This window comes from Salmo salar, chromosome ssa14 (genome assembly GCF_905237065.1).
Source record: "Salmo salar chromosome ssa14, Ssal_v3.1, whole genome shotgun sequence".
NCBI lineage: Eukaryota > Metazoa > Chordata > Actinopteri > Salmoniformes > Salmonidae > Salmo > Salmo salar.
Window position 1 is genome coordinate 60137878 of NC_059455.1, and position 22874 is coordinate 60160751.

General features: G+C 42.6%; 1 protein-coding gene across 5 annotated transcripts; it reads right to left on the reverse strand.

The window, feature by feature from the left end:
- Positions 1-263: 263 nt before the first annotated feature.
- Positions 264-20944, reverse strand: LOC100380769 (histone-lysine N-methyltransferase EHMT2). Of its 5 annotated transcripts, none has more exons than XM_014141994.2 (27): positions 20833-20944; positions 20166-20232; positions 19884-20051; positions 19470-19775; positions 19200-19278; positions 18787-18869; positions 18517-18657; positions 17384-17455; positions 17107-17227; positions 16887-16994; positions 16498-16634; positions 14490-14633; positions 13935-14245; positions 13381-13605; positions 12977-13059; positions 11964-12070; positions 11614-11736; positions 11084-11245; positions 10439-10543; positions 10121-10275; positions 9585-9897; positions 9390-9467; positions 5469-5584; positions 2219-2305; positions 1487-1565; positions 1123-1298; positions 264-852 (listed from the first exon to the last, which is right to left on the reverse strand). In XM_014141994.2, exons 2-27 carry the CDS (start codon positions 20169-20171, stop codon positions 672-674), a joined length of 3666 nt encoding a protein of 1221 aa, XP_013997469.1. In that variant the 5' UTR covers positions 20172-20232; positions 20833-20944; the 3' UTR covers positions 264-671. The 5 variants fall into 5 exon arrangements, with proteins under 5 accessions (XP_013997469.1, XP_013997467.1, XP_013997465.1 ...); XM_014141992.2 differs by having other exon boundaries at positions 16498-16631; positions 19470-19723; positions 20833-20943; XM_014141990.2 differs by having other exon boundaries at positions 19470-19723; positions 20833-20943.
- Positions 20945-22874: the final 1930 nt, after the last annotated feature.

A 22874-nucleotide genomic window follows, 5' to 3' on the forward strand; every position in this document is an offset into this window, starting at 1 on the left:
AAAGCATGGTTGAGTTGACTCGCAGATAGTGGCACCTATTCAACACGTCCCAAAAACTTTGTTCAAGACCAGATTAAGGTGCTGTTCAGAGCAAAGGTTCAAACTAAAAAAATTAAGATACAGATGGAATGTTACATCATCTCAACTGTTTCTGCAAACTATGTAGAAATTAGAACAACCAATTCTCTGGATTGTCTCGGCTGCTTGATATTCAGTGAGTTGTATGAAATGCAACACTGCTGAAACAAATGTAGATCCATTAGTCGATTTGTAAATCACATTTATTAAATGACAGAACATAAAACAAAAAAGGGACTTTGTTTTTAAAAAAACAAAACAGACAAATGCAATATGACTTCTTTACTACACAAGTCAGCTGTTGGTAACTTCAATTTCTTCACAGCAGTAGACTGTATCATGGTGGAGTACTGTGAAATTAATTATTCAGTATGTATTTGGCACAGCAAGTGGTGAGCATAACTTGATCTCTCATGGCAATACTGTACTGTATGAAAGGATCTTACACAGAAAACGCCTTTTTTCCCAGTCACTTATACCCCATACATCGAAGTTAAGATTTGTCTACCACACTGAAACAATAAATGCACAAATTCATACAAAATGAACAGTGACAGTGTAAAAAAAATACACGCAACAGGCCCCAAGGAAGCCTAGGAGTTTCCTAACATGGCAAGCCCAGGGTCAGTCTCCGATTCTGGGCAGGCCTCCAGTCGAGCGAGCCTGCTCTGCTCCAAGGCGATGGCCTCCGCTGAGTGTTTGCATTTCTCTGATCCACACTGGCAGGTGAAGTATTTACTCTTTATGTCCCAGAAGCGGTCTCCATAATCAAACCTGTGTACACAAAGAACATTGATACAATTCTCAGCCTGGAATTACAATGCATGTTAATATTATAATCCTAGTGGAATAAACAATATACTCTCAGGCCATTTTATTTCTGGTGCAAGAGAAGTGATACATGGAATAGATGCTACTGTTACTGAAAAAGTGGTGCCAAATCATGTTTCAACTGTCCTAAGGCAGTATCAAAGTCACTCCACTGGGCTTCCATTTTGTGTCTGGCGCTCAGATCCACAGTGTGTGTGCAGTACAGCCTCTCACCCTAGCTCCTGTCCCGTGAGGATGTCTCTGGAACTGAAGAAAGCGATGCGGGGGAAGCGCAGGTCCTGGTGTAGCATGAATACACGCACAGGGATGATGTTAGGGTCGCACAGGTGGTTGATGAAGCGGCTGATGTTACCGTAGTAACGGGCATCGATGCAGTACACCTCCCCATCCTTTAGAGGGAAGGAGAGAGAGATGTATTAAGGTGCATAGGAATATCAGTGTAGTCTGTTTTTAAGAACTTCTGTGTCTAAATGACGGTAAAGTCTACACCGGTTGTATTTGGCGCATGTGACAAATCACATTTGATGGATTTTATCATTTATGTGTAATCCTATGAGAGGAAAAACAGATGAGGTACCTTGTTGTCCAGGTCAAAGAGGTAGGAGTCATCTTCTCTTACATCTGCCTCTGCATCAGAGATCAGTTCTCCAACATATCTGTGTGGAGAGAAATATTACTTACATTCATCAACAAGCCAATGAATTAATTGACAAACTGTCAAAACATTAAATTAGCCAATCATACTGTTGGAGCCAAATTCCATTTTCTTTATGTGCTTTATTTATTGTTTTGCTCCATTTAGAAAAATATTATTATTGAATATAAGTACCGGTATACATATTGCATTATGAATTAATGAGTATGGTTGATGAACATGTTTTTTGGCTTTCATGGGTATTTAAAAGCATTATGAAGCCTTTCCTGGGCACACCTTTTTTCCCCTCCATGTTCCCCTTCCCTTTACCCATTTAGGTTTTTGGCAGTAGGTGTCAATTTGGCCTCAGATATGGCAGTACCTTACAGTTTTTGACCGCTACACAAATACTTGGAACTAAGAAAGCTGTTATTAGTCTATACTTTGTGTTTACCATGTAAATCTGATCACTTTGACTATCGATGGAATATAGCCTATGAAATTACCTTCGTATGGAAAAGAAAATGTATGCTTGTTTTTACACTATCGGAGCATACCTGTGGCCTCAAGGCAAGTTTGGAATTGGATTACGAATTGCCTTTATACACACACATTTTCTTTTTAAATAACCAAACGCGCACACACACACACACACACACACACACACACACTTACTCGCAGATGAAGCTGCCTTGGGGAATGTCCTGTAGAGCCCGTACTCCCCATCCCATCTTCTCTGTCCGGTACAACTGTAGACGCACCCTAAGAGAGAGATAACGTATACAAGTGATATTGTACCAGGACACAGACCAGAGAGTAAGATGAGCATTTTAGTCATTTAACAGACACTCTTATCCAGAGTGACTTACAGTAGTGAGTGCAAACATTTTTCGTACCCCCGTGGGAATCAAACCCACAACCCTAGCATTGCAAGCACCATGCTCTACCAACTGAGGCACACGGGACAATTTAAGACGTTGAAAACAACGTCATAAAGACTGACGAGACAAATCAAAGTGTGTGTTTGAGTAAGAGATGAGGATACAGTCATACAGTGCCTTCAGTATTCATACCCCTGGACTTATTCCACATTTTGCGGTGCTACAGACTGAATTCAAAATTGATTAAATTGATTTCTCACCCATCTACATACAACACCCCATAATGACAGTGAAAATATGGTTTTAGAAATTGTAGCAAATTCATTGAAAATGAAATACAGAAATATCTCATTTATATAAAGTACCAGTCAAAAGATTGGACACCAACTCATTCAAGGGTTTCTCTTTTTGTACCATTTTCTACATTGTAGAATAATAGTGAAGACAACACATATGGAATCATGTAACCAAAAATGTTATTCAAATAAAAATATTTTATATTTGAGATTCTTCAAAGTAGTCACCCTTTGCCTTGATGACAGCTTTGCACACGCTTGGCATTCTCTCAACCAGCTTCATGAGGTAGTCACCTGGAATGCATTTCAATTAACATGTGTGCCTTAAAAGTACATTTGTGGAGTTTCTTTCCTTAATGCGTTTGAGCAAATCAGTTGTGTTGTGACAAGGTAAGGGAGGTATACAGAAGATAGCCCAACTTGGTGAAAGACCAAGTCCATATTATGGCAAGAACAGCTCAAATAACCAAAGAGAAATGACAGCATCATTACTTTAAGGCATGAAGGTCAGTCAATGCGGAACATTAAGAACTTTGAACATTTCTTCAAGTGCAGTCGCAAAAACCATCAAGCGCTATGATGAAACTGGCTCTCATGAGGACCACCACAAGAAAGAAAGACCCAGAGTTACCTCTGCTGCAGAGGAAAAGTTCACTGCACCTCAGATTGCAGCCCAAATAAATGCGTCACAGAGTTCAAGTAACAGACACATCAACAACTGTTCAGAGGAGACTGCATGAATCAGGCCTTCATGGTCGAATTGCTGAAAAGAAACCACTACCAAAGGACACCAATAAGAAAAAGAGACTTGCTTGGGCCAAGAAACACGAGCAATGGACATTAGACCGGTGGAAATATGTCCTTTGGTCTGATGAGTCCAAATTAGATTTTTGGTTCCAACCGCCGTGTCTTTGTGAGACGCAAAGTAGGTGAACGGATGATCTCCGCATGTGTGGTTCCTACCCTGAGGAATTGTGGTGGTGTGATGAGTGGAAGTGCTTTGCCTGTCACACTAAGTGATTTATTTAGAGTACAAGGCACACTTAACCAGCATTGCTAACACAGCATTCTGCCGCAATACAGTATCCCATCTGGTTTGCGCTTAGTGGGACTATCATTAGTTTTTCAACAGGACAATGACCCCAACACACCTCCAGACTGTGTAATGGCTATTTGACCAAAAAGGAGAGTGATGGAGTGCTGCATCAGATGACCAGGCAAAGGATGGCTACTTTGAAGAAACAAACAAAACAAAAAATCTTGATTTGTTTAACACTTTTTTTGGTTACTAAATGCGTGTTATTTCATAGTTTTGATGTCTTTACTATTATTCTACGATGTAGAAAAAAGTAAAAATAAAGAAAAACCATTGAATGAGTAGGTGTATCCAAATTTGACTGGTACCGTAAGTATTCACTCCCCTTTTGCTATGACAATCCAAATTGAGATCAGGTGCATCCAATTTCCTTTGAACATCCTTGAGATGTCACTATAACTTGGAGCACACCTGTGGCCAATTCAATTGTTTGTACGTGATTTAGAAAGAAACACATCTGTCTATATAAGGTTCCATAGTTGACCGTGCATGTCAGAGCAGAAACTAAGTTATAAAGTTGACAGTTTCCAAGAGCATCATTGGAAAATTAAAAAAAATATGGAACAACCCAGACTCTGCCTAGAACTGGCCGTCTGACCAAACTAAGCAACCGGGCAAGGATCTTGGTCAAGGAGGTGACCAAGAACCCAATTGACAAAACTACAGAGTTCCTTGGCTGACATGGGAGAACCTGCCAGAAGGACAATGGTCACTACAACACTTCACCAATTTGGGCTTTATGGAAGAGTGGCCAGACAGAAGCCACTCCTGAGAAAACAGCCACATGATAGCACACCTGGAGTTTGCAAAAAGGCATGTGAAAGACAGATCATAAGGCAAAGAAGTCTGTGGTCTGATGAGATGAATGCAAAGCGTTTTGTCTGGAGAAAACCAGGCACAGCTCATCACCCTAACACAATCCCTACCGTGAAGCACGGTGGTGGCAGCATTATGTTATGGGAATGCTTTTCAGCAGCAGGGACTGGGAGATTGTTAAGGATAGAGGGAATGAATGGAGCCAAATATAGGCAAATCCTTAATGAGAACATGCTTCAGAGTGCAAACAACCTTAGACTGGGGTTAAGATTTACGTTCCAACAGGACAATGACCCCAAGCAACGCTGGAATGCCTTCAGAACAAGAATGTGAAAGTCCTTGAGTGGCCCAGCCAAAGCCCAGTCTTGAATTCCATTGAAAATCTGTGGAAAGACTTGAATATTGGTCTTCACCACCACTCCTCATTTAACTTAACAGAGCTTGAGAAAATCTGCAAGGAACACTGGGAGAAAAACCCCAAATCCAGATGTGTAAAGCTGATAGACATACCCAAGGCGACTCTCAAAGCTGTAATCGCAGCCAAATGTGCTTCTACAATGTATTGACTCAGGGGTAGTAATACTTGTGTTAATGAGATTTGTGGATATAATTTGTAATAAATTTGCAAAACTTTCTAAAAACATGTTTTCACCTTGTCATTATGGGTATAGTGTGTAGATGGGTGAGAATAAGAAAAAGTTTTATCCACTTCGAATTCAGACTGTAAAAACAATGTGGAATAAGTCATGGGGTATGAATACTTTCGGGAAGGCACTGTGTATACACAATAGTGTTCTAATTCAATATGTACAGTCGTGTAGTAACACAGCTCTTACTTGATCCCCGCCTGCACCACTCTGTTCTTGCAGGTGCGGTAGCAGGAGCACGCCAGGTTACACTCAAATATGAGAGGCGGTTCGATCTTATTGAACTCCTGGAGCAACCGGTGGTCCTGGTAAACACAGAAAACACATGTAGTCCCCCACGAATGATGTTGCGCCCCCCTTGGGTCAATCTGTGTACATTTAAATACCGGATCTCTTACGCCAGACGCATCATTTATCAAAACAGAACCATCACCCTCTCAGAAGCTTGTCTGGTGTGTAAAACCCACAAATTCAGATAAACAAAAAGGTGTAATGGGTTCGCGCTCAAATGTCGCATAAAGCTTACTTCATTATTCATTTTTTTTATTATTATTTTCTCTGCATCAGGGATAGAGTACACAGACGTTTTGGCTTTACAGCCTTCTTCAGTGTGTAGGTACAATTATCTTAATTTAAAACAGCATTTGTAAAGAACAACCAATGAGCGGCAGGTGCTTTAATCAGGGTTGCCACTCATCTGCCAATCAGAGAAGTGGCTTTTCTACCGGTATACAAATTAGTCAAAGAAATACATATTTATAGGGTATAGGAGCGGGCACAAGGACAACTCACGAATCAACTGCGCCAGGTGTCCGCTCCCCTGAATACATCATATCAATTCATGAGACAGGCCACCACAAAGGACATCAGGCACAGCCGTTCATAAATATGTTTGGCCAACTCAAACGATACGCAAAATCTGATATACAAGAACACTGTCCATAAGTTTAAAAGTAGCTTATAGGAAGGAGGTGAAATCTAATTCTTCGTTTAAACCGTGTGGAGATACAGAATATATATATATATTGTCATAAATCACCTCTACATGGTGGACGAACTTTTTCGATCACGACGCAACGCAATTATGTATCTCGCAACGGGCGAGGTGATATCTAGACGTCTAATAGTGGATTTATGTTCTCTGAGGTGTACTTTCAAGGCACGGGATGTTTTTCCCAAAATAAATCTTATTGCAAGAACACTAACATATAAATAACTCCTTTAGTAGTTTCCTTATGGTGTTACAAGAGGGACATGATCTAACGGGGAAACATCCTTTTAGTAATGCCTCTTTTCTCTCTGACCACATCTGATTTAACCAATGTTTGATAATTTCTTGATCGTTTGTAGGTGAATAAAGGTGGATTATGGACGTACGAATTTAAAGAGGAGTCTGATGATAATATGCCAATGTTTATTGACAATAGACTTGAAGCCATTACGGCTATCATTAAAAGTACATAGTTTACAGAGAACAGTTTATTCTGTTTTTGATGGGATTAATTAAGTATCTGGATTCTGTTCAAGCTTTTAACTTGTTTTGTTTTTTTAGCTTTATCAAGCCAGGTATCAGGGTATCCTCTCAAGTGAAAACACTCAAGGAGAGAATTTGTTTATCATATTCTTCCTGTGTCACAGACGCAACGCAGTCTATGAAGTTGGCTTACTGGTAAACCTCTTCTTAGGGGGAAGAGGCTGTAAACCCGAAACATTTGTGTACGTTATCCCGGATGCAGTGAAACTCTTTTATCGAATACAGTACCAGTCAAAAGTTTGGACACTTACTCATTCAAGGGTTTTCTTTATTTTTACTATGAAATAACACACATATGGAATCATGTAGTAACCAAAAAAAGTGTTAAATAAAAAAATACAAATATTTGAGATTCTTTCAAGTAGCCTGCCTTGAACACAACTTTGCACACTCTTGGCATTCTCTCAACCAGCTTCACCTGGAATGCTTTCTCAAGTCTTCAAGGAGTTCCCACATATGCTAAGCACTTGTTGGCTGCTTTTCCGTCAATCCAACTCATGCCAAAACATCTTAATTGGGTTGAGGTCAGGAGATTGTGGAGACCAGGTCATCTGATGCATGACTCAATCACTCTCCTTCTTGGTCAAATTGCCCTTACACAGCCTGGAGGTGTGTTGGGTCATTGTCCTGCTGAAAAACAAATGATAGTCCCACTAAGCCCAAACCAGATGAGATGGCGTATCGCTGAGGAATGCTGTGGTAGTCATGCTGGTTAAGTGTGCCTTGAATTCTAAATAATTCATCACACCTCCTACTCCATGCTTCCGCATGTGTGGTTCCCACCCTGAGATCATCCGTTCACCTACTCTACTTCTTACAAAGACACGGTGGTTGGAACCTCAAATTTGGACTCATCAGACCAAAGGACAGATTTCCAGCAGTCTAATGTCAATTGCTCCTGTTTCTTGGCCCAAACAACTATCTTCTTATTGGTGTCCCTTAGTAGTAGTTTCTTTCATTAACTGGAACATGAATGCCAGATTCAGTCTACCCTGAACAGTTGATGTTGAGATGTGTCTGTTACTTGAACTCTAAAGCATTTATTTGGGATGCAATTTGAGGCTGGTAACTCTAAATGAACTTATCCACTGCAGCAGAGGTAACCTTGGTCTTACATTCCTGTGGCGGTCCTCATGAGAGTTTCATCATAGCGCTTGATGGTATTTGCGTAGGCACTTGAAGAAACTTTCAAAGTTCTTAATTTTCCGTATTGACTGACCTTCATGTCTTAAAGTAACGGACTATCGTTTATCTTTGCTTATTTGAGCTGTTCTTGCCATAATATGGACTTGGTCTTTTACCAAATAGGGCTATTTTCTGTATACCACCCCTACCTTGTCACATCACAACTGATTTGCTCAAACCCATTAAGGAAAGAAATTCCACAAATTAACTTAACACATTCACACCTGTTAATTGAAATGCATTCCAGGTGACTACCTCGAAGCTGGTTGAGAGAATGCCAAGAGTGTGCAAAGCTGTCATCAACGCAAAGGGTGGCTACCTCAAAGAATCTCAAATATATTTTGATTTGTTTAACACTTTTTGGGTTACTACATGATTCCATGTCTTATTTCATAGTTTAAGTCTTCACTATTATTCTACAATGTAGAAAATAGTAAAAATAAAGAAAAACCTTGGAATGAGTAGGTGTGTCCAAACTTGACTGGTACTGTAATTAAGTAAGCTTTATGCGACATCTTTTCAGACGTATCATCCACCTAAGTTGTCAAAATTGGGCCAGTGAAGTCTGAGGTATCACGTGGGTTAGCTAGACTCATATCCCTGAGCATGCGTGCCAAATTTCAGCACTCTGATTAAAAAAGATCAAGAGAAACAAACATGTGCCTGTTATAGCGACCCCGTGTGGCCAATATGAATGGTCTTGCATATGTTGAGTCTTGACAGTGTTTGCATCATGTGTACCAAATTGTTACAGTATGAATCTCTTTGATTGATTTATATGCATTTGTGTGCCAGATCACGCCCACGTAAATGTTTATTGGTCAATAGCGGCCATGTTGTTTTAGGTACTCGTCTGGAAAATATTGCTTTGTCCATAGATGCCACATATCAAGTTTTGTGCAGATCAGTCAGGGGTGAGGGTGTGACCCTTTCAATGTTAGCATTTTCAATCTATTGTTATTGTGCCACCATCTGGCCAATCAGTGTAATTTTGTAAATTCTGGATCTCTATGGCAAGACACATCATTCACCCAAGTTATAAAAATAGGGCCAATGCTGTCAGATATCGTGTGTGACTAACGTACGAACGTACAAACGGAGACAGATCCACAGTCCCCTCCCCAATTTCATCATGGGTGACAGAAAAGGGACATACACAGTTTGTTACACTTTATTTGGAAAGTCCAACACAAATAATCTATGTTCAACAAACTACCCACAGTTCAAAAAGATGATATGTACAATTTGAAGAAGCAAGCTCTCTGAAAACCCAGAGGGTTCCAGATTTTGTTTCCTTATTCAAATATAAAACTACAACATTTCCAGCTAGAATGGCTGAATACTTTTAAATCCAATAAAGTGTGATGTAAAATAAATAATGTGTCACTAACCTTGTCGTACCAGCAGCGGATACTGAGCTGTCCACACAGACAGTTGCTGGAGGAGCAGTCATCTGTGCAGCTGCAGTGCTGAGGGACAGATACAGACACAGGTTTGTAGAAAGGGAAGATGCATGCCTGATCAATGATAATAAGTATCATAGTATGGATCATCTAAAAGTGTGCAGTGTTACCATATGTATGTACCTGTAAGTGCGTGATGTTGCGGTCGATGTTCATGGCTGAAGTCTCACAGTTCTCGGAGACGTACTTGTAGTCTGAGGGACATCCCTCATCATCCACTGCGTTCACACAGGGGATAGGCACGTTCTCATACCCCTGGGCTACATCACTGCTGATGATCTTCTCTGTACGAAGCATGCGATTGGCTATCCCTCTCCGCAGCTTCCGGTTTATCTGGAGTGACACCCAGACGGGCGAATCGGAACGCGCCAGAGAAAGAGGCGTGTCTCCTTCCCTGTTCATGATGTCAATGTCTGCCCCCCTAGAGAGGAAAAGCCTGTAGAGAGAGGAGATAAGCAATCAAAACAAACAAAGGTGCTAAAGTTGCCCTTAAACACAGATCTAGGATCAGATTAGGGTATGGGGAGGGTAATCTCAGGGGAGGGTAAAATGCTCAACTGGCTTCAGATTAGTATCTACAGACAAATTCCTTCTATTCCAAACTGATGGACTACGGGAGTGACCAATGGATGCGATTGACAGGCCATAGGGCTACTCACGTGACACACTCGAGGAAGCCCTCCCTGGAAGCAATGTGTAGGGGAGTGTCCCCGTGCATGTTGACAGAGGACAGCTGGCAGCCAGCATTCAGCACCATCTCTGCTATCTCCACGCAGCCTGCGAAGGACGCCCAGTGGAGACACACATTCATCTCCTAATTGAGAGAGGAGAGATTTATCATCCCAGAGGGATCAAGTATCAAGAAGCAAATGCTGTCGTTTCAAGGATTTGTGCCTATAAATCCTACATACCTTCCTTCAAAATCAGTTTGGCCATTGTATGCCAATATGTTGTTATACTAGGACAGAAAGACTAACCTTGTCCTTGAGGGTAACGTCAGCCCCCCTGTTAAGCAGTGCTCTGATGACATTGATGTGCTTATGCTCTGCAGCCCAGATGATAGAAGTCCAGCCTCCACTATCCTGAAAGGGGGATACAGCACATTGACAGAGGGTTAGGGGGCTGGACTATACAATAGTACTCAAGCCAATACAGCCAAACACAAGTGCTATGGTTCAGTACATTACATGGAACTGGTAGATAGATTAAACATACAGGTTTATTCTGGTGGTAATAGTTAACTCGGAGTCTATTGACTAATTAAGAACTACAGGTACCTAACACTACCAAGTGACACATGATACAGTATCTGTTTTTGAGTACATTGAATGATTACTATACCTACAAAGGAAGAAGTTAGTGCTACGCAAAGTAAAGGAGTACTACACTGCAGAGACAAACATATAATTTGAAATTAGATGCAATTATTTATTTATTTTTAATGTTTTTTAAGTATATATATTAATGTTACAACTTAATATTAAATAAAGAATCATATTATCAACTGTGCATGAAGTGTCTGAATCGAGATAAATACATTTAAAAAAATTCTCAAAACACAGACAACGTGGCCATTGAACATGACAAAGAGTGACACAGACTGATAAAACACACACACTGACTTGTTGGTTGTTGCCACCCTGTCTAGAGCCCAAGAGTGTTCCTCTCTCGCTCTTCCCCACCTGTGCGTTGATGTCCACCTGTCCCGTCTCCAACAAAAGGGTGACAATATCCAGACTTCCCAGTTTGGCTGCGTGGTGGAGACCAGTGTAGCCATCTTCCTCCTGGAGAGCAGAGGAGCGGGAGAAGAGAGAAAAAGAGTGGAAAAGAGTGAGAAAAGGGAGATGGAAAGAGAATGGAAAAAACAGAACAGTTTGGGGGGGAGAAAAGACAAGAGAGGTGGACAAAGAAATTCTCATTTTAATATTGGTCAGTAGTGGATAACTTGATCGCAATCAAGATTGTATTAACATACCGCCTACAGGTCCTAGCTACAGTTAGTCTAAAATAGATTCTCCTGTTGACTTCTGAGGTGACTCAAAGTGATGATCAAATTCTTTCAGGTTTAAATCCTTTACGGCTCATGTTATTAGAGCCACTACTAATGTTAGCGGGTCGGCTTTGGTATAGGGGCTGTTTACCAGACACTCACAGTGTGATAGACGCAGGCTCCACTCTGGACCAGGTACCTGGTCACCTCCACATGGTTGTTGATGATGGCCTCCAAGAGAGGGGTCCTCATGGATTTGTCTTGGACGTCCAGTTTCGCGCCTGCCTGTAAATAGAAAATACATTTATTTGAGCACTCTGGTGAATAAGAACTGTATGAGTGATACTCTGATCCATATTTGGGTGAATAAGTGTAAAGGAGTCACTTATCACTGACCATAACGATAAAGAGCAGGGTCATATTCATTTGGGCACACTGTAGTAGAACGTTTGCAACAGAAAACTGCCTAATGAATTTCACGGAGTTGTAATTGAAGTGAAAAGATTGATCACCTGCACCAGCATGTAGCAGACCTCCAGCAGGCCTCTCTGGGCTGCAACGTGCAGAGCACAGCGTCTGTTCTGGGATTCAGCCTGGTAGGCTGGGTCTATACCCTCCACTGAACCAAACAGAGAGAAGACGTGGAGTGGAGGGGTTATTAGCAGCAGGAGGAGTCAATGTCATCTCATTCATTCACTTGCATACAACCCTGTATCACCGCCTGGTACGGCAACTGCTCCGCCCACAACCATAAGGCTCTCCAGAAGGTAGTATGGTCTGCACAACACATCACCGGGGGCAAACTACCTGCCCTCCAGGACACCTACACCACCCAATGACACAGGAAGGCCAAAAAGATCATCAAGGACAACAATCACCCGAGCCACTGCCTGTTCACCCCGCTATCATCCTGAAGGCGAGGTCAGTACAGGTGCATCAAAGCTGGGACCGAGAGACTGAAAAACAGCTTCTATCTCAAGGCCATCAGACTGTTAAACAGCCATCACTAACATTGAGTGGCTGCTGCCACTAATCTCGAGCTGACTGATCTCTAGTCACTTTAATCAACAAAAAATTGGATGTAATAAATGTATCATTAGCCACTTTAAACAATGCCACTTTATATAATGTTTACATACCCAACATTACTCATATCATATACTGTACTCTATACCATCTACTGCATCTTGCCTATGCCGTTCGGCCATCGCTCATCCATATATTTTTATGTACATATTCATTCCTTTACACTTGTGTGTATAAGGTAGTTGTTGTGAAATTGTTAGATATTACTGCATGGTCGGAACTAGAAGCACAAGCATTTCGCTACACTCGCATTAACATCGGCTAACCATGTGTATGTGACAAATAACAATTGATTTGACTTATGTGAAAGAACAGTGGTAACATGAGTCTCCAGAGCCGATGAAAGAGAGATGAGGAGAGCAAACCCCTTTAGACAAAATATGCAATCAATCAGGAAAATCAAACCGTAAAATACGAACAGATTCCTTATGACACTTACTGAGCATGAGCAGAACTCGCTGCACCTCGCCCTGCTTGGCGGCTGGATAGAGCTGGCGGGGGTGGAACCTCAGCTTCTTCCTCCTGACCAATCACAACCAATAAATCATCAAGTGAGAACAGCTCCTATGTTATGGCTGTCAGGACTCTGTAAAAATGCATCTCTCCCACACCTAATTCCTTGGACTAATCACTGATCCAACACCATTAAAAACATTTCCCCAAGTCAGTTCAGAAAAGGTTGGTTTTTTTCAACAAAGAGAGGAAAGATGGATGTATTTTCAAAGCATCTAAACAGGGCCCAAGTGGAGCTGTAAACAATTCCCATCAATCATTGATTTGCAATAAAGATGTGTTATTCTAAAAGACAGACCATTAATAGTCAATTTCATTCTTTTGTCTCACCTCTCAGTGTCCTGGGTGAGAATAGCCTTCTGCAGCGCTGCCCTACTGGGCCCGGGGGGAAGTGCACTGGGACAGATTGGCTTCCCATTGGGCAGACAGAGGGAGGGTCCCACACTGTCCACTCCCCCCTCCCCTGGGGGAGCTGCGTTGACAGGCCCTGCTGCCACAGCGGCTTGGGGGGGCTGCTGCTCCGGGTCCTTCTTTACCACCCCACGCATCCTCGCACTGACAGGTAGAGAGGAGAAAGAGTGAGTAAAAAAAAGGCTGGGACAATTAGGGTAGTGCGAGTATCCATCATTTCCACATGAATAGTTATCAAATAATACAGAATCACAGACACAAGCTCAAAATCAATGAATTATCCACAAATATGCAACAAGCAGAACAAAAGCACCCAATGATTGAAGTGCAGTGTAGGAAAAATAAATCATACTGCATCCTACACTTAGTCATATCATCCTACACTTAGTCATATCATCCTACACTTAGTCATATCATCCTACACTTAGTCATATCACACATCTTAATTTCCCTCGTTCTGCCTCCATCTTCACCTGATAGGGCCTTCTGGCCTCTTCCCATTCTTCAGCGCCCCCGTGGAGGCCGCCAGGGAGAGGGCCGAGGGAATGGAGGGTGGGAGGGACGGTGTGGTGGTGGAGGAGGCGGAGGTGGTGACCACAGTGACTGCGGATGCTGAGGGGGGGATGGTGACCTCCTGGGCCTCCGAGGCATCCTCGCCACAGTGGGGGCAGAAGAGCATGCCCGTGCCCATGCCCCTGCCCCTCCCAGCCCCCAGCACTGTCACACAGCCCCGGTGGAAGCGGTGGGCGATGCGCTGGTCCGGACAGCACTCTAGGAAGGTGCCCTGGGAGATCCGATAGGGAGGGGTGTGTGTGTGTGTGTGTTAAGGCCAGGTCAAACATATACTGTACATGCAGACTTATAATGCATCTCAAGTGTCCGCCCTCTCTGTGTCTCCTCTCCATCTTTACAGATCTGAAAACACAAGCTAGGTCTGAAAAGAATATGGAGGATGTCTACTTGGAATTTGCTTTCACCTAACCAGTTCAGATAGTATGTGTGATTGTGGCGGTGGCACAAAACCTTACCGCGATACAGAAGTATCCACAACCAGGGCAGCAGTGATGTTTGACCATATGCGACCGATGGCTCTCGCACAGCACCATGAGGGAAACCCGACTGGACGGGCGCATGGTCTCCCCCTTCAGAATGATATTGGTACAGCCCACCAGCTGCGAAAGACAGAGGGAGAGGGAAAAATTGAAAGGGAAAGTAAGTAGTGAAGAGTCATATGTTGATTCTAAATGAGATGAATCGCCTATATTCATTTAGCAACGACTCCTAAAAATATTACCGTAATTTCCGGAAAGCCGCACATGTCTATAAGCTGCAGGTGCCTACCGGTGCCCCCAGGAATCACAGCTGGAATTGAGTTTGTCCTCTTGATGGCTTCTTTCACCGAATCTGTTATGTGGGCCCTCATGCTGTCCAAAACGAGCAATGCCTTGTTCCTGTGAAAGAATCCTCCCGGTAGCTTGCCGTAACACTCTGTATGCCATTCATGCATTAGGCTTTCCGTCATCCATCCTTTCTTGTTGACTTTCACAACAATTCCTCTCGGGAATTTTTCTTTTGGCATCGTCGTGTGTTTAAAAATCACCATCGGTGGAAGCTTTTCTCCCGATGCCGTGCAGCTCAGAACACAGGTGAAGTGCGTTTTTTCATGCCCAGTTGTTTTCAGCGTGACGGATGATTCGCCTTTCCTGTTGACAGTCCGAGTGAGAGGCAGGTCAAACGTCAGAGGAACCTCATCCATATTTATGATGTCGTGCGGGCCAATGGAATGCTCCGCTATCTTTGTGGAAGTTTGAAACTTTTCCCTCGTAGTCGGAGGGAGCTGCTGACACAGACTCGTCTGTACCCTAATGGACAGGCCTTTACGTCTCATAAATCTGAGACACCACGATGGTCCACCTCTAAAATCCTCAAACTTCATTGCGGTGGCGATTGTTTTGGCTTTCAGTCGGATCTGCACAGTTGAAACACCTCAGCCGTCTGCTCTCTGTGTGTTGACCCAGTCTTCGAGCTCATTTTCTAGTTCGGGCCATCTGCTTTTCTTCCCTCTGAAAGCTTCAGTTGTCTTTTTGCACTGAGTCAATTCCTCACGCTGCTGTTTCCAACGTCTTATCATCGACTCATTAAGACCAAGCTCCCGTGCAGCAGCTCTATTTCCTTTTCCAACAGCCAGATCAATCGCCTTCAACTTGAAAGCTGCATCATATGCATTTCTCTGTGTCTTTGCCATGATGAAGGTGACAAAATGACTACCGTAATCAGAATGATGGGAAGTTTGAGAGCGCTTGATTTAATCTAAACAGTAAACAAAAAAGTTGTTTGACCTTAACCCGTTCGGCAATTTCATTGGTCTAATGAAAGCTTCATGCCGCCAAAAAAAACTGAGCACGTCACAGAATGTGTTTTTTTGGAGAGAAAAAAACTGAAAGCGGGAAAAATCCATAGATTAGCCGCGTCATTGTTTAAGCCGCGAGGTTCAAAGCTGGGAAAAAAGTTGCGGCTTATAGTCCGGAAATTACGGTATGTAAAAAATATTTTAAAAATAAGTAGACGATAATGGAGCTATATATATTTTTTTAATAGGATCATCTTTGAGAATTAACAACCAGAATAAAAACTAAACCAACAGGGAGAATCTAAAATTCCCAAAAAGTAACGGCATGGGGCCACCATAGATTTAAAGTGAATCAAAAAAATAATGTTTGAGTCACTTAGATAGCGTAAGAACACAGCATAAGCCGTGGTGAAATGTGCAGAATTGCAGGAAACTTGCTTTAAATCTGCAAATTCTCTTCACCCCATGGCAAAATGACAGGATATTTGTTTTAAACTGTAATTTTTTGACTGTGCGGCCAAGAGCGCAGCCTCTAAAACGTTCAGTCAGAGACTGCACCATTGGCCACATCCAATACCAAGCTTCCCCCACACTAACTTTGCTATTGCTGCTGAAAACAATCCTAGGTGAAACACAGCGTCATGTAGGCTACATGTGCACAGCCACACACACACACACACACACACCTCTCCATTGACGCTCTCTGTGGCCATGCAGAGTCTGTTGGGCCATCTGCTGGCGCCGTCTACGCGTGGTGCTTCCATCCTGCAGCTGCACAGAGGCAGCTCCTCCAGACGCTCCGTCTCCCCACCGTCACTGCCTTCTACACAGACATGCAGATATGAAATTCCCTCATCGGTGTTATATGGTACTATTCACTGTAGCAGATAATCTGTGCTATTCACTGAGAACCATATCGTGGCTTTAGTTATGTTCGCAAATCATGTGTTCACAAGACATCAATGGGAGATGTGTCAAAGTTACAGGAAGCATACGTCAAGCTAGGATTTGACCCTGAGAGTCCATGGATAAAGACATGCAGATTGTATATTGTGTGTGAACACCATCTACCCACCATGGTGAGGTGAGAGTGTTAGGCTGTCTGCAGCTGCGATGTCCAGGGAGCCCAAGGCAACCTCTGTGTACTCGCGGGACGCACCTAGAGCAGATGCTGCCGACACCGCTGGGAGTTACAACAGAAAATAATAATTGACCAGCAATAGGGCACTGTGGTGATGATAGTGCCGGTGATAAGACTATTTATACAAACTAATGAAGATCTCCCCGTCACTCGCCTCTTCCTGCCTCTACTCCTTCGACTCTCTCTCTCCCTTTTCCCCGCCCTGGGCGAGTCCATGGCGAATCGCTGCTCACTTTGTTCCTCTGGCCCTGCCTCTGTGGGTCCGACTCAGAGCTCTGTGGACAAAGAGGGTTTGGTTGACCGGCAGAGAAACATTGCTTTGCCCAAATAGACATTATGTTCCAGCAAGGGAATCTAATGCAACACATGTTGCCTAAAACTGCCTGGTAAATGATTGTAACTACCAACACAGGACGGGTTCAACTACTCACATGATCTGTCATGTTACCAGACTCCTCTGCCTCTCTTTCATGTAGCCTTTCCTCTATTCTACCATCTTCAGACTGCAAAGGAAAAATGGAAGGTATACATATGGAAAGAGAGCAGCAACAGTGTCCTTGTAACGATTTAAAAACGTGGCTATTCAGCATTAACTAACTGGTACGCCAAGCAAAAAAATATCAGAAAAATATATTTTCTGCAAAATGTGTATTTAGCCTCAGCATAGGCCAATAAATGAAATAAAATTGTTTGCCTGACTTAAAAACTTTGATAGGTAACGCATCGCAAACTTCTCAACCAGCCGGTTGAGTTGCCCAATTAGAGTAAACAAATTTTGTATAGGAATTTGCATATACTTTTAAAATAATCTAAAAAATATGACACATGAATTTACATTATGTCTGCTTCATTTACTTTTAATGGACAATATGCCCAGTTAAAATGGGGACTGATATCAAATATTAATAAATATCATACACGTGTCAAAATATCAACATTAGAATGAATGTAAATGAATGCATTTACAGTTCAAATGCTTTGAATATCAGTAAAATGACATGTACTGAATGATATTGTGAAACATACTGACGATAACAGGCAGACCGTGATTAATGATAAGAATTTGAAATAATTTGTGTATTTGCACAGACAAAAAAAATCCCAAAATATTTATCCATTGTCCATTTGACTTCATAGCATTCCTTTAATAGGCAACTCAACCACCTGGTAGAGCATATTTTTCAAGAGTTCCTAAAATTGTAAAACAGAATTGAATTACTTTTGTTTTAGATGTCAACAACATTTTACAATGTTATAATTTTCCATTTTATATACAATATATACAATTAGTACAGAAAAATGGGTGATAAATGTGGTTCAGATTTGCTCACGTTCACTTCCTGGTTTTCAACCATCTTTGAATGCGTGTTAAAGAAAACTACATGACCATTTTACTAAATGGCATTGATCGAGATGATAAAATATGCCAAACTAAATTCACGTTTAATTTCATTTAAAATTGGTTGAGCTGCCTGTTAAAGGGTATATACAAATGGGTTGTGGCCACAATAATCATATTTATTCTGTTGTGAGCATGTCAGTTACATTGATATTAGCCACTGACCTTGCTGTCGGAATAGGCTGCATCCGTGTCGTCTCTTGCATAGGGGTTATAGAGAAGAAACTCGTCCTCATCTGCATCCTCATCCAAGTCCTCCAGCCAACTGTCACGCCGTCTCGCAGCCTCGCGGAGTACACGATCTGCCTGAAATTCAAGTAAGAAAAACTAAACGTTAGGTCAAGGTCACTCCTTAATATCTCAACATGAGACCTATTATAAGCAGCTATTATAAAGCTATAATAAAGCACTGACACACCCCTTTCCCGTCCTTACCTTCTGCTCTGTGCCTATAGGGCCCTCTGCCTTCTCAGGTGTACCGTCAAAACCTTGGCCCAACCTTCTCCTTTTTGCTGCTGCTGAGTAAAAGACACACAATTAATGTGGCATAATTCAAACTAAACCAGTAAGTAATCTTACACAAACATTAAAAGGAAAGATACGGCCATTTTGAATTTTATATTGTGTTTGTGCATCTCTGAGCGACGTTCTATCGATTCCCAGAGGGAAAAAAAGTGGTGTACCGGCTATATTTCAGCCTGCTTGAATGGAGAATGGCTCAGAGACATGAAATGACCCCGGGAATCAATAGAACATCGCTCAGAGACTCACAAATAATATAGAACATTCAAAATGGCCGAATCTTTCCTTTAACTCAGTCTAAATGTATGCAATATTTCAACACTGACCAGTATCACTGTCTGTCGTGAAGCTGGTCGTGGGGTCTGTGGGGTTGACTGGCACGATTGGAGACTCAATGCACCTCACCTGGAAGGCACAAACTCTATGGATCAGATGCTCAGGAAGTGGTTAATGTGACAGGAATAGAAAACTTGAGGGGTAAAATACTCTTCTTGTCAACATACTAACTCAAACATAAGATATGCCCTTTTTGATGATATAAATGGCTATTCTAAAGAATATAGTGCTACTACCAGCCATCGTCTTAGGTGACTCACCTGTGTTGGGGGAGGTCTGTTCATGGTCTTGCGAGCACGGTGTATCTTTGCTGTCTGGGGAGAGGAGGATGAGGGATGGGGAGAGGAGGATGAGGGATGGGGAGAGGAGGATGAGGGATGGGGAGAGGAGGATGAGGGATGGGGCGGGAGAGCTTTACTTCCAGGACCAAAAACACTCATCTTTGCTCTGCCAGGTGGAGAGGAAGTGGAGGAGAGTAAAGAGGATGTGGATGGAAGGGTCTTCGCTGCATGTCCTGTGAGTGGGGAATAAACGAAGGAATCATAGTTTTCATAATCTGTTTTAACCTAAGGAAGAGAGAGAGAGAAAAGAGAGAACTGACAATAAGATATAAACATGAAATCAATGTTAATTCAGTCTTGTAACCATGGACACTAGATAGATCAATCTTATACCTGCAAGGTTTCTGCTGGACACAGAAGAGGATGTTGTTGATAGTCGTTCGCTCTCCTCCCCGTTTTTCGAACCATCCCCCTGAATCTCCTGGAACAGCGACGGTGACACCATTCCACCCATCGGCTCGGTCTCCTTCGTAACCACTGCTGTGGCAGTACTTGCATCACCTAGGAAACATTCAAAGCCTCTGCATCAACATGCACAGCACAACCCAAATGGGTTGTAATAAAAAAGGTGTATATATTTGAAAATCTACAGTAGACAAATATTTACATCCATACCGTCATCTGACTGGCTTGAGAGTCTCACTTTAGGTACAGTTTCCAATGCATCATTCTCAGAAAACTCCTAACATTGGGAAAATACATGAGCAGCACATGAAGGACTCATTGGATTTTCTTTTTTTGTGCAACAGTTGCAGATCACTTTACAAATAATATACAGAATAAATGAATGAATACAACCGTAACAAGAGAGATTTTAACATCCATAATAGCTGGAAGTGTTATCTCCAGAGGTAATGTTGGAATTGTAGTGAGTGACACTGAAATGCACCCACGCATAGAAATTGAACTTTTCCTATTGTAACGTTATGCACGAGCCAACTAGATAGCTACTGAAGTTGAAACATTTCAGGACCATTGAAAATGTTGGACACTGAATCTCCACAAAATGTACTGCAAAATGTAGGAATATTTGCTATAAATGTTTAATTGTAAACCTTATACCTAAATCTTCCAGAGCCCTTTTCTACCTGTGTCTGGCAAGCTAGTTAGCTACGTTAATTGTTTACGGGGGCTGGCTTCATGCTAGCAGAATGCCAGAAACAAGCAAAACAACTTGCATTTCGTGTATGGATCTTCGATGTATTGAATAACTGACTAATTTCCAATCAACATAACCGTTGTAAATTAGCTAGCTAGGAAAATAAAGCGAACATTTCTTTACCTTGGTCATTTTCTCAACTGCCGACATGTTTCCAATGAAATTAGACGTATTTGACGAGCTGCGTGTAAACGTGCATTCTCCGCCCCTTTCTTCGTTGGCCTTTCTGTCGTTTCCGGGTTGGGACATCCGGTTTTGTGCAATTCTACACCGGTCTAAGGCGTATGGGCTTTTCGCAAACCAAATGAAGCTAGCGTTCGTCTGTTCGAATTCGAGAGAAAGAACAGGCGTATCAAAAGCCTCGCACGTTGAAGTCAATCGATGTTGGGCTTGCTCGAATTGCGTTTCCACTGCCTCCAGAATATTACTGATGTCAAATTGCTAACTAGAAATTGTAGAAAGTCATGTGGCTACAACTAGCTAGCTTTGCAGATTTTCAACCTCACCACGCTGCAACTAACGTTACCCCATACTCCCGATGTTAGCTAGCCAAATTGGCTAGATTCGTCACTAGGAAAGCTAACTAGCTTGATTCCTGGCATTGGCTACAAACTAACAGGCTAACCAGACGACAGGTTTGAAATGGTAACGTTAACTAGCTAGCTTTTAATCCCTGCTAGGTCACGTTAGCGAGCTAGCTTGTTTCAACTCTGCAAGTTAACGTTAGCTGGCATTCAAGGGCCGACTTTTCTTAAATGTTCTATTGTGTAACGTTAGTGTAAAATAAATGAAGGATCCAACTATGTCAACAAATCACATTTTATTTGTCACATGCGCCGAATACAACAGGTAGACCTTAGAGTGAAATGGTTACTTGCGAAGCCTGTAACTCACAATGCAGTTAAGAAAAATACCAACAAAAAAAAGGAAATAAAAGTAACAATTAAAAAGCAGCAGCAAAATAACAATAGCGAGGCTATATACAGGGGGTACTGGTTAGTCGAGGTAATACATATGGGTAGAGTTATTAAAGTGACTTATGCATAGATAATAAGAGTAGCAGTAGCATAAAGAGGAATAGGGGGCAATGCAAATACAATAGTCTGGGTAGCCATTTGATTAGATATTCAGTGGTCTTATGGCTGGCTTGGGGGTAGAAGCTGTTTAGAAGCCTCTTGGACCTAGACTTGGCGCTCCAGTACCGCAGTCTATGGCTAGGGTGACTGGAGTCTTTGACAAGTTTTAGGGCCTTCCTCTGACCCCGCCTGGTATAGAAGTTCTGGATGGCAGGAAGCTTGGCCCCAGTGATGTACTGGGCCGTACACACTACTCTCTGTAGTGCCTTGCGGTCGAAGGCCGAGCAGTTGCCATACCAGGCAGTGATGCAACCAGTCAGGATGCTCTCGATGGTGCAGCTGTAGAAACTTTTGAGGACCCATGCCAAATCTTTTCGGTCTCCTGAAGGGGAATAGGTTTTGTCGTGCCCTCTTCACGACTCTCTTGGTGTGCTTGGACCATGTTAGTTTGTTGGTGATGTGGACACCAAAGAACTTAAAGCTCTCAACCTCCACTACAGCCCCGTCGATGAGAATGGGGGTGTGCTCGGTCCTCCTTTTCCTGTAGTCCACAATCATCTCCTTAGTCTTGATCACATTGAGGGAGAGGTTGTTGTCCTGGCACCACACAGTCAGGTCTCTGACCTCCCAATATGCTGTCTCATCATTGTCGGTGATCAGGCCTACAACTGTTGTGTCATCGACAAACTTAATGATGGTGTTGGAGTCGTGCCTGACTGTGCAGGAATGGGAGTACAAGAATGGACTGAGCACACACCGCTGAGGGGCCACAGTGTTGAGGATCAGCATGGCGGATGTGTTGTTACCTACCCTTACCACCTGGGGGCAGCCCGTCAGAAAGTCCAGGATCCAGTTGCAGAGGGAGGTGTTTAGTCCCAGGGTCCTTAGCTTAGTGATGAGCTTTGAGGGCACTATGGTGATGAACGCTGAGTTGTAGTCAATGAATAGCATTCTCACATAGATGTTCCCTTTGTCCAGGTGTGAAAGGGCAGTGTGAATCTGTTGGGGCGGTATGCAAATTGGAGTGGGTCTAGGGTTTCTGGGATAATGGTGTTGATGTGAGCCATGACCAGCCTTTCAAAGCACTTC